This window comes from Protopterus annectens, chromosome 2.part0 (assembly GCF_019279795.1).
Source record: "Protopterus annectens isolate FY-2018-M chromosome 2.part0, PAN1.0, whole genome shotgun sequence".
NCBI lineage: Eukaryota > Metazoa > Chordata > Ceratodontiformes > Protopteridae > Protopterus > Protopterus annectens.
Genome location: NC_056728.1, coordinates 594,975,311 through 594,994,815, shown reverse-complemented (window position 1 = coordinate 594,994,815; position 19,505 = coordinate 594,975,311). Strand labels below are relative to the sequence as shown.

Below are 19,505 nucleotides of genomic sequence, written 5' to 3'. Positions count from 1 at the left end.
CAGAGTACTCTGTAGGGAATTTTTCAAGTCTGCCACCTTTACACTCCCAAAACATATGTTCCCAGTTATCTTTTTCCCATCACACCTCCAACATCTGTCTTCTACCTGAGGAAAAATTCTTTGTAAGTCTAATTGGGGTATAAAAATAAGTATGCAAACACTTCCAAGCAAAAATCCTAAATCCTCTGGACTTTGTTCTATATTTGGGAGCCATACTTATGTCCTCCCATTGTTTCCTTTGAGTTGCTTTTTCCAGTCTCTTTTCCAAATTTTTTCTAACCTACTCTGATTAATTCCTGTAGTTATTCTACAACATTTTATACACCATACTAATTATCCCTTTTTAACAGCAATTTCTGTTCTAGATCCAACTAAAAACTCTACTACAGCAGGTCTTTCACTTAGGAATTCTCTATTCCTTTCTCTTTGCGTATACTCTGATATCAATCACTGATGGGGAAGGCTGTCTCTAGCCTGCAGTGTAAATGTCTTCGTGGCCTTTGCAGGTTTCTCTAGTAAATTCCAGCCCCGTTCTTCCTATTCTCTGTATGCCTAATTGCAGTCATCCCTAGTGGCAGTATCTCCTTTCTCCATTTTTGGTTGGCTTAGTTCTTGGAATACTTTGTGAATATAATATTGTGTGTGGCTATTATTCTCCTTACAGATTTGCTTCCAGATTCCATTCTTTCCTTATTTATTGAATCCCCCCCCCACTCATCATCATCGCTTTTCACTTTCACTTATGGCGTTCTGCTTGTGTTATGTATATAAGCCTTAACTGTATAGCTGTAAAATATCCGCTCAAATCAGATAATCCTAAACCACCTTGTTTATTGGAAGGATCAACTCATCACACTTGGCGCTTGCCCTCTTCCCCTCCCAGATAAAGTCCTTCAACTCTTTATTATAAATTGCTGACCACAACTTCTCCTCTGATTGATAAAAATATGCCTGACCTGTTTATAAAACTAACGAGATTAAAACGATTTTCATTGCTTAAATCTTGCTATCCATATCCATAAAAAAGAGCTTTCAGTTTCTCAGTTTTGTATTATGTTTTGTTTAGTCTCTTCTCACATATCCTTAGCTGCCATAACAGAATCATTTTAACCCATCCTCTTACTTATGTCCCCATAATTATAGGTATTGCGGAACCATTTCATGTGTAGGTACATGGTTAACAGCTACAGCCTTTGTTTTGTCTTCATTAATTTTATGTCCTGAAAAGACTTAAAACTGTGACAGAATGTTCTTCAACACTGAGGTGTCCTTTTCTGTTTTTATCAGGTACAAAATAATATTGTTTGCAAATAAAGCCAACTTTTCTTGATTACCATACCAATTATATCCTTGAATTTCTGAGTTCTTTATTTTTCTTTGCCAGTGGCTCTAAATATAATGCAAACAACAAAGGGGAAAGGGGACAACCCTGCTTGGATCCCCTGTTTAGGCACAACGTATCAGAGAGAAATCCTCCCACTTCAGTTTTTGTGTCTGTCTTTCATGTAATCCCCTAATTAACCTTATTTCTCTATCAAGGAATGCAGATGCTTTCATTGTACTACTCATAACATCCCAGCTTATTGTGTTGCATGGTTTCTCTGCATTAAGAACCACCACCAACAGCAGAATATTCTTATATTCTGCTTCCCTCTGGAGCATTGCTATTATATTAATGTTGTCAAATGTTTGCCTTCCCTCCACAAAACCACATTGATCCATATCTTTAAATTTTGGCAAAACCTTTGCATTCTTTTAGCTGTTGTAGAAATAAACATTTTATAATCCTGATTTAAAATTGAAATGGATCTATATGGCACTGGGTCTGATGGGTCTTTACCATCTTTAGGTATTACAGATGGTACAGTGATGCAGCAGTTTGCATTGTCGCCTCACAGCAAGAGGTTCTTTGATTTGATTCAAGGCTGGGGTGCCGTTCTGTGTGGAGTCTGCATGCCGTCACTGCATTTGTGTGTGTTTCCTCCGGGTGCTCCAGTTTCTTCCTTTGTTAAAAAGACATGCATCTGGAGCATTTCTGCCTGGGCCTCCACTGAAAATTGTTGATTCCAAATCGGACTTTTCCGGTAAATGAATGTTAAATAAAATAAACAAAATTACAGCCACTTCACCTTTCTTCCGGAATGCTGGTGTCTCCACCATAGTGGCAATGTCTAATGGTCTCATTATGATAGTATTCCAGCCTAAAGTAAATCTTAAACGCCTTCTCTTTTTTTTCATATACCTCATTCATATATTGATAAAATGCAATTTGTCGTCCACAAAAGTTCATAAGTACTGTAATTATCTTAAATGTTCAGTTCATTTTCTCTTACGTATGCATTTAACAATTCCTAAGTTCAGAACAAACATGTCCAGGTTTACTCTTAAATTATCCTAATTTTCATAGTTCAGCAATCCTTCTCTTGCAAAATGTTACATTTTTTCTCATTGCTGATACATATACCTAATTTCAAAATGCAAGGCATGCAAAGAGTATTGATGTTTGTAATATATAACTTGAAAAAAACACTGTTGAAAAGCTTAATTTATTATTTTTAAAAGCCATTGTTTCTGATGTCTGTACAAGCTCAGTGTCACAGTATTCCTTATCACAAGGATATCTTGCCAAGGATAACCATTCGTCTGGGCAGCATACCAAAGCCTGTGCCCTTTCACTCCTCTATTCCTTAAAGGCATAGAGATTCTTCTTTGGATGATGAAGATCTGGATTCTGATCAGGAATCTCTTGCCTCTTCCTGTCAGATTCATTGTCCTGCAACTGTGGGGTCTGGTGTAAAGGATTTATCTCCCCTTCCCCCAATTTCCCTGCAGAAGAGCTTTGTTTTGGGAATACTATAGTTAAAATGATGCAACACTTCCAGTGGGAGAGAGTTCTAAAATATCTGATGTTCAACAGAGGTATTATAATTTACTTCAGATGAAGACTCCCAAGCAATCTGCTGTTTCCCCTGTGTAGGAAGCACTATTGGATACTTTTGTATCAGCCTCTCGGTATCCTGATTCTCAGCCTCATGCCCCTGAATAAACTGAGGTTCCTGATAATCAGAAATTCCTTTACAAGAAACCTTCTTCTGATCTTTATGTTTCTCTTTCTGATGACAAAACCTACTATATTGCTTACTTCTACTAAAGTCTTGCCCACTGACAAAGATGGCAGAGCCATGGACAGGTTTGACAAGAAGGTATGTACTTCTGCTACTTTGGGTATTAGAGCCACTAACTGTCAGTGTCACATGACAAGATATGTTCTATCTCTTCTCGTTAAGCTTAATGATTGTTTTAAGTGTTATTGTTTTAAGTGTTATGCCTGATTCTGGCAGTAAGTCCTCGGTCTTATCATTGCTTAGTTTTGCATTTTGGGTAGCTAGACACTCTACCAAGTGCAGCTATGATGCTGCTGATGCTGTTTCCTTAAAATGTTGTACTTGAAGACTGTTCAGTTGGTGTCACTTATTTAGCCAATAGGCGGTTCCTGTCTTTTTAGCTTTTCATAAGGAACAGTGTTTCACCTAAGAGTGATCATTCCTTTATGCCTAAGGTAGCTGATAACTTCTATTTGAATCAGCTTGTCAATCTTCCGTCCTTTTTTCCTCTCATCTCAAAATAAGGGTGTAAGGATTCTTCGTTCTTTAGATTTTCATAGGCAGCTCAGATTTTACCATGACAGAACCAACATTAGAAAATCTGAGCAACTTTTTATTTTCACAATAAGAAACTGTTTGCCAGTCTGCAAAAAAATTATTTCCTGCTGGACAACTGAAGTCATGTCTTTTTGCTGTTATTATCATGGGGAATAGTTTGCTTCCTGTATTTGAGCCCATTCTATTATGGCAGAAGCCTCCAATTTTTTCCCCAAAGGCTTAAATAAAAGATCCATTCTAGAAGTGGCCATTTGGTCTTCTTTTCTCAAAAGCTGCGGTGATGCAGCGGTAGCGTTGTCGCATCACAGCAAGAGGTTCTCCCGTTTGATTCTCAGCTGGAACACCTTCTGTGTGGAGTCTGCATGTCCTCCACCATAAAAATCTACTGCCAATTATTAGTGGACCGGAGTTCCGCTGTGGTGACCCCTAACCAGGAAAAGCCGAAAGCAGAAGACCAAATATTGTAAGTTAGATGCATTTTCTAGGGCAAGTGCAGGGTTTTCCTGGTCTGTTCTCTAGGGCATGTTGGACTGTTCCTTCATTTCTTCATCCTCTGCTCTTTCCTTTCAGTAGGTTTAATACTTTTCCTCTAAGAAGGAATACTGCAACAGTGATTTCAGTCAGGGTATAGTACAGTTGTGCAAGAGTTTACCACAGCAGTAGATACTGATTACTGTTGAAATATTCCATCCTTCCCTCTTTCCCTCTTTTTGAACTGTCCAAGGGCAGGGCATCTTTATTTTTCTCCTTTTCTTGATGAGCATTTACATATGTATGTAGTTACCACTGATTCTGTTCCTTTTGTTCTTTTGGGGCAAGTACATTCTGAGGTCTTAGCATATATACATCTCTTACATACATCCTGTCTTTGGACTAAAATCATATGTTAGGTGTGTGATGTGTGGAAGGGCCCAGGCTTTGGCATGCTGGATGGATGAATGCTATCCATGGCTGGATATCCCTCTAGTAAGGAATACTACAAAATAGATCAGTAGGACATCTGCTATTATTGCAATTTCATACACAACTCTACTTCTCTTACCATGGCTTGGTTTGTGTAAAGTATTGGTGGCTGCAATTTTGGTTTTATTTGTTACTACTGTCTGAGATACAAGTTACTCATGATGTTGCATACATACATGCGTGTTATATGACAGTTGCATGTTTACATCCAGAGAAAAAAACAGAATACGAAGGCTTTTTTAGTTTATTCTTAATGTTTAATTTTAGCCTTTATCCGGAATGATAACTGTGAATTAGTAACTTGATAGGCATGTCAATTGGAACATCCCAGTATCATAAGAAAGGTAATTTCTGATTTCTTTGATTTTTGTTTTGATATTTAGAGTTGGTATAAATTGTATATGCTGCACTGCATTTCATAGGTGCAAGTTGATAAATTGCTATGGCCAGTGCATGGCATAGGGGCAGCCTAAGTGTATATTTTCACTGTATTGTTTAGATGAGAATTTTAAGAGTTTTGTGCTATTTCTATTGCTTGTTTACTGATTCATGGTGAACTGATGTGTTTACATGCATTGTCTTCTGTACTGTTTGTTTGCATGCTGTGTATCCTTGGCTGTTTAAAATAGTTGTTTTATTTGTTTGAGACAAGCCCAGACATATTCGTGCTGCAAGCTGTAAAAAAGCTTTTGAAATGAGTATCACTCTCAAGCAGGTCTAACATCTTGCCCATTTTCTGTTGTTGTTGTTAGATGATCTCGAGTGTTATGAGAGATAAAAATATTAATAGTTACAGCACAGGGTGACTTGGTCTTTGCTTGGAAGTAAGAATTTGCAGAGTTAAAGTATGCAATATGTTGTCACTGGTAGAGGTATGTTGTCAAAATGCCGCAGGGATCAGTACTGGGTCCCAAACTTTTTAGTATATTCATTTCAGAATTCCCCTGGAAGGAAAAAAAAATCAAGTGCAGTTAATTTGCAGATGATGTAAAGATAGGCTTAATTCTGTCAAATGTAGATAATCAGCATAGGCCCCAAGCTTTTCTGAACATTCTGAAAATGTGAGCAAAAAAAAAATGGTGACCTACAGTACAATGCAAAAAATCAAGTGATGTGTTTTAGTAATAATAAACCTTAACTCCCTTTATGAATTGAGCAGTGATGTACTGAAAGAGGGTTCTAGCATAAGAGATCTTGGGCAAGTAATTGATAAACACTTTATATTTGATGTTAACATGGATGGAATCATAAGAAAAAGTTAATCAGCTATTGAAGTTATTCTTGGAACTCTTATAAGCAGGGGAGTGAAAGGGTTACTCTCACTGTGTAAAACCATAGTAAGGCCACACTTAATACTGTGCACTTGTTAGCACATATAAGCACAGTTAGAAAGAGTGCAGAGGTATCAGGGAAATTAGATGGATTAAAGACACTGATTAGAAAGACAGACTTGAAACCTTGTTCTGCTCATTAGATTAACAAGAAGTAATTTAATCATTATTTACAGGTGTCTACATGCCCCATTATCGACAGCAAATATGGGTACTGAAATTATTTAACATTTAATTGAAACAAGTAGTAGTGAATTTGTAGTTATTACAAAACATGTTAGTAGAACAAAAAATTGCTCTTTTCATTGTAGAGATGGGCGATTGTGGAATGCACTTCCACCAAAAATTAAGACGTTTGATAGTTGACTACTTTTAAGAGATGCCTAGATGGTTGGGAGATGATGTTTATGATCCATTTGTTTTTGTTATCAAGCCTTTAGAAGGTCTATCATAAGGCTTAACGTTTGTAATTCAGAAACATTGAAATGTGATTTTTTTTAATTTACCTGAATAAGGTCTACTAAAACAGACATGATGATAAATGTAACAAATTTTAAGTACCCAAAGTATAAAAACAGAAATGAGAAAATCCTAACCAGCTACATGGAGAGGTTCCCCACTGATCTCCTAACATAGTAAAATCTTCACTCTAAGATTGTAGCGTATTGGGGTGGGATATACTTCATTAAGGGGAGGTTTGAGAAATTGCATGTTAATTTTTCCTGTTTTGCTCACTGAGGATCCCACCAGCTCATCACTGGCATCTGATCAAGCTCTACAATTCTGCAGTTCTGCCTAAATTATTTCAAGATGAATGTTGTTGCCTTTTCATTTTTTTAAGAAACATTTTTTCAGCAGCTACTGTTTATTTGAATTTTGTCTTTGTCAGACTTCGTAGTAACTTTGCCGTCTATTTCTGTGTTTCAGATAAAGTGTTGGTAACAAATTTCCAGCAATCTGTTGTGCCTCCTCCAATGTGTTCCTATTATATCCAGTTGCACGCACCTGTAAACCAGGTTGTCTTCCACTCAGAGCCTGAGCACAGCAGAGATTTCTGTGTACTTACTGCGGACAACAGACTCGCTGTTTACAGATTTGGTATGTTTTTGTGCATATTTTTTTCTCTTTACTTTTTCACTTACTGCAGTAGTCATCGTGTAGCTATGTTTAGAAATGGTCATGTTCTTTTTTGTTCCTGCTGGCCAAGTTTATTGTCCCATGAAGATTGGAAGACCCTTTCTTGTTAGCTGAGTAATGTTCGTGGCTTGCTTTTGTTTGTGGATTCCAAGAGTTTGTTTAAGCTGGCCTCTGTCATCATGTTACACACAGCAAGACAGACCTAAGGTATTACTGTCCATTGTGTGTGTGTGTTTATTTGTTTATTAGTTATTTATTTGCATTTGGTTACCAGAATAATCTGATCGGGCTGACAGCATTGTTTCATTAAAGTTACGGGGGGGGGGGAGCTCCATAATGGCAAAATTCCAGTTTGTAATATTTGCAGTTGTTCATGTGAAGGCACATTGTCTGATTACAGTAAATTATATAATGTCTGATTACAGTAAATTATATAATGACAGCAGTAGTGCAAGCTAGTTTTGAAGTAATGATCAGAAATTAAAGAAAATGTGTACTTGGTGAGATAAAATGTGAGACTTGCGACGAGCCAGAGAGTAAGAAAAAGAGAGCTGACAAACTGAAGATTGAGGTTATAGACTGATCAGAGGTATGAGTGATAATGTATTGGTTAGAGGTTGCTTCTTAGTTGAGGGTCACGTTTGAGTTAGAGTAGTGAAGTAGAGACAACAGTGTGATGAAATTTACTAGAGTGGAATGTGTCAGTATAACCATGGTCAGTGATTTGTTAGGCAGATACATGGGTCAAAAAATGTTACTGTATACCCTGTTGTTGGAATATTGGGAGGGCATTTGGCTAAGAAATTTTCTAAAATGTGTGAAAAAACATCAGGACCATTTCACCAACAGAAAAGGGTTGTTTGAAATAAAAAAAAAAACACTTAATGATTGATATCACTGTACATGGCATGACTTAAGATTATGACAAGACATGTAACATAACTTTGACACCATTTTAAGCCGAAATGATTGTAGGAGTAGTTACCACGTCTGCATTCTACTTTGCTTACATCTAAAGCAAAATTGTTCAGATTAAAAAAATGTGATTGACATTGTCATGTTGAACAGGTTGCAAGGTGTGGGATGCAGTTGTATTCAAGACAGTTTAGGTAGTTAATTAGTGTAGATGAGACAGGTTCTATACTTGTCTTACAGATAAGTTTATATAGAGCTGTGTCACTTGCACTCACTGTATTAACTGAGAGTTGAATTTGAAAAATTAGAAAAAACCTAGGAAAGTACTTTTCAGTCTGCACCTACAGGGGATATAAAAAAATTACATACCTCTGTTAAAAAGCCAGGTTTTTGTGATATAAAAAATGAGACCACAATAAATAATTTCAAAACTTTTCCAATCTTTAATGTGGCTTATAACCTGTACAATTCAATTGAAAAACAAACAGGTTTGTTGGGGGGGGGGGAGATATAAATAATAAAAAATACAATAAGCTGGTTGCATAAATGTGCACACCCTTAAACTAATACTTTGTTGAAGCACCTTTTGATTTAATTATAGAATTCAGTCTTCTTGGGTACACACTTGTCATCAATTAAAGATACTCTGATTAACCCCAAATAAAGTTCAGCTGTCCTAGTAGGATTCTCCTGACATTTAAATCAGTTGCCTGCTACAGCAAAAGCCATGGTTCACAGAGAGCTTACAAAAGCATCAAAGGGATCTCATTGTTGAACGGTATCAGTCAGGAGAAGGGTACAAAAAAAATTCCACAGCATTGGATATACCATGGAACGCAGTGAAGACAGTCATCAAAAAGTGGAGAAAATATGGGACAACAATGACATTGCAAAGAACTGGACGTCCCTCCAAAATTGATGAAAAGACTAGACGAAAACTGGTCAGGGAGGCTTCCAAGAGACCTACAGCAATACTGAAGGAGCTGCAGGAATTTCTGGCAAATACTGGTTGTGTACTACAAGTGACAGCAACCGCCTGTATTCTCCATATTTCTGGGCTGTGGGGTAGGGTTGCAAGACAGAAGCTTTTTTTTTTCACAGAAAAACATCCAGGCACAGCTAAAATTTGCAAAACAGTACATCAAGTCTCCCAAAAGCATGTGGGAAAATGTGTTATGGTCTGATGAGACCAAGGTTGAACATTTTGGCCACAATTCCAAAAGGTACATTTGGCACAAAAACAAAATTTTGCATCACCAAAAGAACACCATCCCCATGGTGAAACATGGTGGTGGCACATGCTGTGGGGTTGCTTTTCTTCAGCTGGAACTGGGGCTTTAGTTAAGGTAGAGGGAATTATGAACAGTTCCAAATACCAGCCATTTTCAGCCCAAAACCTTCAGGCGTCTGTTAGAAAGCTGAAGATGAAGAGGAATTTTACCTTTCAACACAACAATGACCCCAAGCATACATCCAAATCAACAAAAAAATGGCTTCACCAGAAGAAAATAAAGTTTTGGAGTGGCCCAGCTAGAGCCCAGACCTAAATCCAATAGAAAATCTGTGGGGTGACCTGAAGAGGACTGTGCACAAGAGATGATCTCACAATCTGACAAATTTGGAGCACTTTTGCAAGGAAGAGTGGGCAAATGTTACCAAGTCAAGATGTGACATGCTGATAGACTCCCACCCAACAAGACTGAATGCTGTAATTAAATCAAAAGGTGCTTTAACAAAGTATTAGTTTAAGGGTGTGCGCACTTATGCAACCAGCTTATTGTACATTTTTTTTATATATTTTTTCCCCTAACAGATTTGTTTGTTTTTCAATTGAATTGTACAGGTTATAGGTCACATTAACGGTGGGAAATGTTTTTAAATGATTTATTGTGGTCTCTATATCACAAAAACCTGGCATTTTAACAGGGGTATGTAAACTTTTTATATCCATTGTAAGTCATCTAACTATTCTAGCTACTTTGAACTGTTTTTGCATCGTCCAGTGCTGTTTTCTCTAATAATATACTGTCTTGAGTAAGTCTTTATGGCCTGGTGTAGGGGCCTTCTTGGATTAAGTTGTGATTAATTTAAGTGAGAGTTAGTTTAATTGCTGCAAGTCTTGCATGGTGTGATATAGAGCAATTATACTTGAGACTTCAACTTGATTTCATTGGTTCTTCTGTTTTCTTGTTTAGTATTTACTACGCAGAGGCACACCGAGCACAGAGGCATGGTATTGGCAATTCCGTAGTAGGTAGTGTGCACTAGAAAACTCTTCATTCTCTGTACTAATGAAAGTGACCTTCTTCTAACTCTTTGAGTTATGTATCCACTTCTGTTCTGTATAAATGATTTATGCCAAGTTGCATGAACTTCCTGTTAGCTGAGCTGATCTGCGAAGCCCAGGGGACCAGCTGTACTAAACAGTATGGACTTGCTCTGAACTTCTGTAGTCTAACACACTTCCCCTACCCCTGTACTTATCCCTTCAGCCCCTGTTTAGCTCCTCACATACTTTTATCACTCAGCAGGGCTGGTCATCATGTAAGACAGCATTGTCCCCTTTCTGTTGGCTGTCCTGTGGAACATGGAATCCTAAAGCAGTGTTAGAACTGCCTCATGTTCACTGAAAACAAACTTCTTCTTAACTCAAAGTGCTCGATCACTGTGAGGTGCAAATTCTTAACTGAAGGAGTCCTTCTCTCAGACAGTTGTAAATGTCTAGCTTAACATGGTCGCACCAACACTGACACCACTGCAACATCCGCAGACTGCAAACACAAAACTGTCCTATGCTGATGTTGTTAAAAATTGTCCTCCAAAGCCTCCTAGAACTCCTAAATCTGGGGGGTCATCCTGAACCCTGAGATCTACCTTCTGCACGCTACCCAACATTGACAGATTTTTAACCAGCCTACAGCTCACTCCAACACTACAGAAAATATAGCCACAAAAAGGAGTCATACAACTAACTTGTAGAAGTCCTTATGGTTGCAGGGCCAAACTAGTTCATCTGGCAATGTGCTGGTTATAGGTGACACTGTCGTTAGTTGCACACATGCTCCACTCACTAGCATAAGCAAAGACAGAGTGACCATTGGCTGCCTTCCAGATGCCAGGATCCACAATGTCAGTCAGGCCCTCAAGTGTCTTTATCTCAGGTGTACATATGACCTGGTCATTGCACACATGGAAATGAATAATTGAGATGCACCTGCTTGAGTCATACGAAGAGGCGTAATAATGGTGCTCTCAGAATATGCATCAGAAATGGGTATGAAACTCTCCTACCATCACCATGAATGACGTCTTTATAAAAAACAAAAGATCATTGACTTTAATTGTTGGTTTAGCTACTGTTGTTATTTTAGGGGGATCTAGTATATGTCAACCTGGGAGGAGAAGTTTAACAGCCCTGGCTGCTTTGCTAGGGATGGCTTGCATCTGCCTCCTGATGGCTTCCATATATTAGCTGAGACATTCACTTTCTTCATAGTGCCCTTTTCTGGAAAGGTCAGCTTCCCTGAATTACCTACATAGCCATCTAAAGTTAGAATTATGTCAAGGTTGCACTGCTAGAAACCTAAACGAAAAGTTGCACTTCTTACAGGCATTCATAACCGTAGAAAATATAGATATTTGCATAGTTACTGAAACGAGATTTCAGAACAGAGAAAGCACACTTGGAGGGTTTTAGTGTCTGCCAGTCCTTAAGACTCAAGGACAAATTGAGCAGTATAGCTGAAGATGGTATATCAGTATTGCTGTGAAGCCATTTCACCTCCAGACTCCTAATGCAAACCACTGACCTTGGAACTCCTCCACATTCTTCTCAATATAAACAAGACTCAGTAACACACTGTAGGCAACTGCTGTACCCCATCCATGACATGGCAATCCACAGACATGTCTAAATAAATTTACATCCCCACTATACAATCCAACAGTATTCTCTTGGGTGATTTCAGCTATCCCTCTGTTAACTGGAGAATCTACACTACTATAAATAATTATGCACCGAAATTCCTAGACTTTCTTAATGCCAATCCCTTGGACCAAGTAGCCCAAATTGCAGTGAGATGCCCAAAAATATCGGACCTGTTCTTCACCAGTATATCCCCCTATGCTCAGCACTCATATTTAGCAAATGGTTTCTTATTTGACATCTCTGCAGTAGCTTTATGGTTAGATCTGAATTACTTCAAAACCCCATCTGTCTTCACAGACTACTCTAACGTAAATCTGCTTCATCTCACCTCGTTGACCCAGTATCACACACGTGCCATATTCATGGATAAACTGTATGCCCATTTTCAAGCTTATTTGGGGTTCTCATCCCCGTAAGACATAAATACAGCAACAAATTCAGGAGCAAATCCATTTGATTGACCCCATGTATTAACAAATTATAGAATAATAAGAAATTTAATAACCCTCCCAAAAAAAATTAAAACCTCATTCATTCAAGAAGAACTCAAAAAGATCAACAAAGGACTTGGAAACAAAATTAAATCATCCGGGAGCAAGTTTGAATTGAGAATTGTGTCACCCATGTTAAGGATGACCATAAAGTCGTCTTTAGCTATGTTATGAATATTAGAATTAATATTTTACAGTGCTCTGAGCTAGTACAAAATATCACCACATACTCATCCTCTGAGGACAATACCAACTTATTAGTGGACAAATTTAGCTCAAAGTTTACTCCCTTATCTTTTCTCAAGTTATCAACACCTCCCTCCTCTGATCAAGTCCCAAGTGCTGTCTTCAAGACTAAAAACAGTAGTTCCATGGGACCTTATAATGTGCCAGGCTGTCTTCTTGTTTGCACTAAACATTGTTTGGCATACTGTTTATTAATCTTGTTCAGTCTGCGCCTGGATTTGTGCCAGAGCTATAGAGAACTGTTGTAGTCATTCCACTCCACAAAGGGGCACCCACTTTATCTAGACATGTATAGACCCCTGAGCCACATCAGCCTCATCTGTCAGGCAATGGAGTACATTATTATGGAACTTATTAACAAAGACATAGGCAATCTTCAAACCCTGGACCCAAACCAGTTTGTGTTTGAAGGCAGATCCTGCCTCTTAAACTTGGTGAACATTTGAACAAGTCAGTTAGGGAAAGTAGTTCACAGTACATACGTAGACTTGGCCAAAGCCTTTGATACCATCCCACATTCTAGCATAATTGGTGAGATAATCCAGTCAAATATGAACTCCTGTGTGACCTGCTAGATAGCAAACTGCCTCACCTTTAGTACCTAGTCTGGTAGTGTTTGAAGCATGCTCTCCTTTTAAGGGTTCTTACCAGTGGTGTCCCACCAGGGATCAGTCCTGGGACCACTCCTCTGTCTCTCTCTTTTTTCGTAAACATTTTATTAAATCATGTTTTAAACAGTGACACATACTTGTACATTAATAGAAGAGAAAACATACCATAGTAACATTTTTTCATGCAGTGTAGATATGTTTTGTTTTTTAACAATTATTCTCTCTGTTACATAAATTGCAGTGTTCCCGCATTTCTATTAAACTTCACGTCTCCTCTTCCTGAGCATTATTCTGCATTGTGTTGTTGCTTCAAATCTGATTTATTTCTCTATAATTTGTTCCTTCCCTTTTCTGAAGATTTCACCTCCAGTGCTTTTATCTCCTTAACATAATTCCTTATTTCAGTTATAGTTGATTTAGATTTTGATTTCCATTTTATGTTGGCAGCCAACAGCGTTAAACTTAGTAATGCTTTCAATGTTTAAACAATTCAGATCTTATGTCCCAGCTCAAATGAATCATTTCCTTAGTTACAACAATTTGCTCACCCAACATTTCTGACAAAGTACATTGCAGGTAAGTTTAATTTTAAATGTGCCAACTCCTTATGCTCCCAAAAAACACATGCCCAACTACCTGTCTTTCCCATCCATCACACCTCGGAACTCTCTGAAGTCTGCTTGGGATATAAAATAACTATGCAAACACTTCCAAACCAAAATATTAAACTTTCTAGACTTAGTTGCATTCTTCATATAGATGTCAACTCACTGTTGAGCTGTAAGTTGCCTTTCCCTTCTCTTTTCCCATTATTTTTTAACCAAATCTGATTGATTATTACAGATCTTTTACATGTGCTATTAAGTATGGCTTTTCAACAGAGCTTCTGTTCTAGTCTTAATTAAAAACTCTACTAGAACCAGTGTTTCACTTAGCACCACCTTATCCCATTTCTTTCTCATTGCCTATTCTCTGTTATCGATCCCTGTTCGGGAAGATAGTCTGTAACCTCAAGTACTTCTGCTTGGCCGAATCCCACTTTATTACATGATTCTTTCCCAGTACCCTGGTTCTTTTGTAATTTTCTCTAGTAAATTTCAACCCCCTAGTGCCTATTTCTATACCCCCTGCTTGTACTGAACCCTGTCGATAAAATTTCCTTTCTCCATTTCCATGTTTGCTTAGTTTGGTACCACTCCTGTTTTGTATCTTCTTTTCTAACTTTAAGGCCAGCAGCAAGGACCTGTGGCTGATGAAGTTTGCTAATGCTTGCAAACTCAGGGTTGTCATAAATGCTCCTATTAATCTGCAGATCCTGCAAGAGGGTCTAACATACACAAACAAGTGGTGCTTAGACCCCAACCCCAAATTAAATGCCAAAGAATGCAGCATTATATCGTTTGGCAAACCTAGGCATCCCTGCTCTTATCATATGACTGATACCACCCCCCTTAAAAATGACTGTCACTAGTGATTTTGGGCACTTTCATTGGCAAAGAGCTGTCCTTTGACCGCCATTTGACTAATGTTGTTAGGAAATCCTTTCATATAGCAAGAGTAATCACCAGGGGTATATCTTCTAGTTGTAAGGAAGTCATCATTCCCCTTTACTCCTCCCTTATCAGATCAGTAATAGAGTATAATGTTCCCTTTAGTATATACTTATCTAGGCACACAACCCAGCTTGAGAGACCTTGGGGTTTCCTTACTAAAACAGTCAAGGGTTTGTCTGCTAGAAAAACTGACTCTGGCCCCATTTGAACCAGCTGCTTCATCCTCCTTCCACTGCCTGTCTTGGATGTTAGTGTTTTTTGTTGCTGTTACCCTGACAGAAGAATTTCTGAACTCCAGAACCTGAAGTGCAATGAACCTATTCTGGTCTTTCACCAGAGCAGAATATCCTTGCTTTTATGCTTGTTATGGTATCAGCAATTACTATAAGTCAGGCTATTCAGTTACTATTTTTCCCAGTGACTCAAAATTCAGGAGAAAGTAACCCGGCATTTCTTTGATGTGCGTATGTGTTTAGACAGCTTCATTCATATGACAAAAGAATTCAGAAACTCTAATCAGCTATTTTTCTCTTTTGCTAAAGGAAAAGAAAGCAGGCTTGTTAGCAGGCAGACATTATCTAAATGGTTAGCCCATTGCATTTATTTTTATTACTCACACCATGACAAATGTACCACTGGCCAGATTAGGGCCTGCCCTATTGCCATTGTTGCCACCACAGCCTTCCTGAGGGGGTATTACTAACCAAGCTGTACTAGAAGTAGCTGCTGTGTCATCTGTTCATACCTTTTTCAACACTGTAGCATAGGAACAGCTTGTAGGGCCATGGCAGGATTTATTTCTGCCAACCTTCTATGCATTACTTCCAAGTGACTGTTTTTCTCCTCCGTGGGACTTTGTGTTTTAGGAGTCTTCCCAAATGTGAGGATTGCATCAGTGACTATTGTGAGTGACATGGTAGAGTTTTGTTTGGAACTTGCCATAAATGTGGAAGTTGAAGTAGATGTACTGTTAGTCAGTGGGCAGGTTATCTGAAATGTGAGAACTGTAGCGGTGAATTTGCTCAAACATACATTCATGGTAAGTTTCTAATGCAGCTGTACATTCTTTCTAATGTAATCAATAATGGTAAATCTCAAGGAACTCTTAGACTGTGGTGTCATAAAGAACCTTTACCATATTTTAATTTTAGCTTTTAGGTGTGTGCTGGGTAGTCAGCCATATAGATTTTGTGGATGCTTTGTCTGGGGTTAACCTTATCTGCCAGCTTGGCTCCATTTTTTCAAAGATTGCCTTTTTGTTTGAGTGGAACCCATAGTAAGCTTACCCAGGATGTGGAAGTGGAAACCTCAGTGCTTTTCTAGTTGTTATTTTGAGGATTTGGAGCCTGATATCAGACAGGTGGTGTACCACCCTGATTTTGAACTTGTAGTTTTCCCTACATAAAAAAGACCGTCACCATTGCACTGTGCACATTATATCACAAAAACAGTGTTGCAGTTACCAGAACAAGTGCTGTTGATTTTTGCCCTGAGTATAGGACAAAATAAATAGTCCTTTTTGCTTATAAATTTGCAGTAAGTTCGAAAGGGGGGGGGGGCACAAGGGTAAGTTACTCTGTTGTCCTTTGGTCTGAATTTGCACTTTGTATTTTGGATGGTGGGTAGTTTTTGGAAGATTATGCCTTTTAGTTTCAGGGATCTTCTGATGTTCTTATTGTTTCACTGTTGCAGTCATCACTTTTGGGGTTATCTGCTTGCAGTAGCCCTCAGTCGGCCTGATTAATAAAGTCTTGGGTCCTGCGTTGGTTGCTGTGCCTTCTCCCATGACATCAGGTCGTCAGGGGTATAAAACATGCAGCCAGTGCCATTACATCAGTCTTTCTTGCCGTGCGGTGCCTGAAGCAGAAGCAGTTCGCAAGTGTCGGTCGGTCAACTTCTGAAATTTTTGTTTTCGAGTTTCAGAACCAAAGTCTTCAACTAAAGCTAAGTACCTCGTTGGGGACACTTTTTCTTGCTCCTTACCGATGTCAGTAAAAGTTAATAACTGCATTACTTGTGGAAAGCAAATACCTTATAAAGATTTTAATTCGTGCTGTATTCCTTGCCTAGGCCCTGACCACAACATACCTTGCTGTCGGTTTTGTGCTTTATTTAATCAACGCACTATCAGTCATCGGTATATTTTTGCCTCTAAATATTTCTGTTCTTGGTTTAATTATCCAGAAATGCCGTCGGTTAGCCATCCAACTACCGGGATTCCAAAAAAATGCAAGGATAAAGACAGAGATAGGTCGCCAAGGTCCAGAACTGCCGACGATGCTTCTCCTAAGCCAGTCACCAGTTCGCCGGTAATCAGTGAGGCGCCACCCGCTACTTCTGATTCGCAGGCCTCTACTGAGACCCATTCGGAGTCCGGTATGCCGTGAGATGCTTCAACTATAGAACATGCGGATATCTCTACCATGGATGGGTCCAGAGCCGCTTGCATATTAAACCGACGCCTCCTTCTTCTTTTAGGCCTAAATTTAGAACCATGCCTAAAAAAACAACGCCCAGGCTGCATGCTCAGGCCTCTATGCCTAAAATAACAAATGATAAGAATGGCTGAAGATCTTATAACTCTAATCAGGGGAAGCCAGACCCCCCCTCTTCTAAGAGACCTAGGACTGAATTTGTTTATGATTCCTCTGACCAGGATTCTGAATTTTCTGATACATGTGATGATCTGGATTTGCCCTTATCTACTTATGAGGATTCTGATGCAGAGGACTCTATTCCCTCTGCTTCCCCTCCCGAGGATTTTTCTTTTGGTGAAACCTTACATATTCTAAGGGAGCATTTCCACTGGGAAAACCAGGATTTTTCTGATTCAAAAAAGAGGCTTAGGGATTTCTTACTCCTGCCTCAGCATAGGCCTTTAGCTATTCCTCCTGTACTAGACATTGTTGATGATGCTTTCTCGGAATCTAGTTTGGCCCCTGATTCATTGCCTTCTGCTCCCAGAAAACCTGACAGATATTACAGGGTTCCTGATTCTCACAAGTTCCTCTTTAAAAATCCTATTGCGGATCCAGACACTATTTCACAGGGACCCAAGGGCATTAAGGCTTCTACTGCTAAAAATCCTACCCCTTTTGATAGAGACTCCAGGGCGCTGGATAGATGGGGTAAGAAGGTTTACACTTCTGCAACCTTGGCCATTAGGGTAAACAGACAATGATGTTGATTCCTGACTGTGCAGAAAATAAAGAATTACAGGATTTAATGCATTCTGCTGAACAGGTTGGAAAACATACTTTGCAATGTGGATTTGATTCTTTAGATGCCTCTTGTAGGGCTGCTATTACTGGGTCTGTGCTCAGAAGGCATGGTTGGCTCAAGGAGCAATCTTTACCTGATCATGTTAAAGCTAAATTGTTGGATGCAGATGGAAGATAAAGCTAAATCTATGCAAACTGTTAAAGATTTCATACAAGTTCAGCCTCCTAGATTTAGTAGGCACTGGCCCTCTAAGAATTGGTCCTTTCCAGCCCCTTCCAGGTCTTCTCAAGCCAAACCCAAACATAGCAGAAACCCCATGTTTCAGTCCTAAGGAACACACAAGACTAAGCAGTGGGGGGGTTCCGCTCCCAAATCAGGTAGTAGCAAGACTCCACCCTATGGAAAACAGTCTCAATGACTTGCTTCTAAAACTTCCAAGCACTTCCCAACGGAATGCTCCTTTAGACAGAAAGATTGGTCTGCAGGCCAAAAACTGGCAACTCATTACCCAGGACAAATGGGTTTTAAATATAGTGTCCCAAGGATACAGATTTCACTTCCACACTGTACCAACACCAAACGGGTGGCCAGATCTACCCCCAAATCAGTGGGCAGAGTCCCAAAAACAAGTACTCTCTCTTAAGCATGGGGGTCTATTCAGTTGGTACCAGAAGAGGAAAAGGGACAAGGGTTCTATTCAAGACTTTTCCTGGTACCCAGAAAAGGAAATACATGGCGTCCTATCCTGGACCTTTCTACTCTAAATACATTTCTGGTGATTCCAAAATTCAAGATGCTGACTCTTTACCAGCTGCTTTCTATGCTATGCAAAGATGCATGGTTGGCTACACTAGACTTAAAAGAAGCATACCTGCACATCCCTATCAAGCAGTTTTGCAGAAGATACCTATGCTTCAAAGCAGGCTACATGCACTATCAGTTCTCTGCCCTTTTGCTTATCTACTGCGCCCAGGGTATTAACAAAGTGCCTAGCTCCAGTCAATGCATTCTGCAGGCAAAGAAATATTCAAATATACCCATAGTTGGATGATTGTCTAATTCAGGCAGAAAGCCAGGACATACTTTTGAAACATCTGGCCTTTGTTCAAAGGGTACTGACTTGTCTGGGGTACACCATAAACAAAAGAAATCATACCTGGTGCCATGTTAAATTATATTCCTGGGAGCAAGCTTGAATACAACTTCCCAGATGGCTTTTCTCACGCCAGAGAAACTGATTCATTTGACAACCTACTTCAAACAAGTGGCCACAACAACCCAGTTATCTGCAAGGCATATTCTGCAAGCCATGGGGTTCATGGCCTGCGGCATTCTTCTAATTCCATAAGCAAGGCTGCATATGAGGAAACTGCAATGGTATCTCAAAAGCCTATGGTGTCAACATTCACAGGATCTAGAAGCAATGATTCCTATCATACCTTGCCT

At 39.1% G+C, this 19,505-nt stretch overlaps 1 protein-coding gene across 1 annotated transcript in view; it reads left to right on the top strand.

Annotated features, from left to right (window-relative positions):
- Window positions 1-19,505, top strand: part of ELP1 (elongator acetyltransferase complex subunit 1) — a 1,639,125-nt gene that overhangs the window by 543,964 nt on the left and 1,075,656 nt on the right. Inside the window, exon 12 of the mRNA XM_044060975.1 lies at window positions 6,884-7,054. Within this exon, the coding sequence (XP_043916910.1) occupies window positions 6,884-7,054 (171 nt within the window). The remainder of the gene's footprint in view (window positions 1-6,883; window positions 7,055-19,505) is intronic.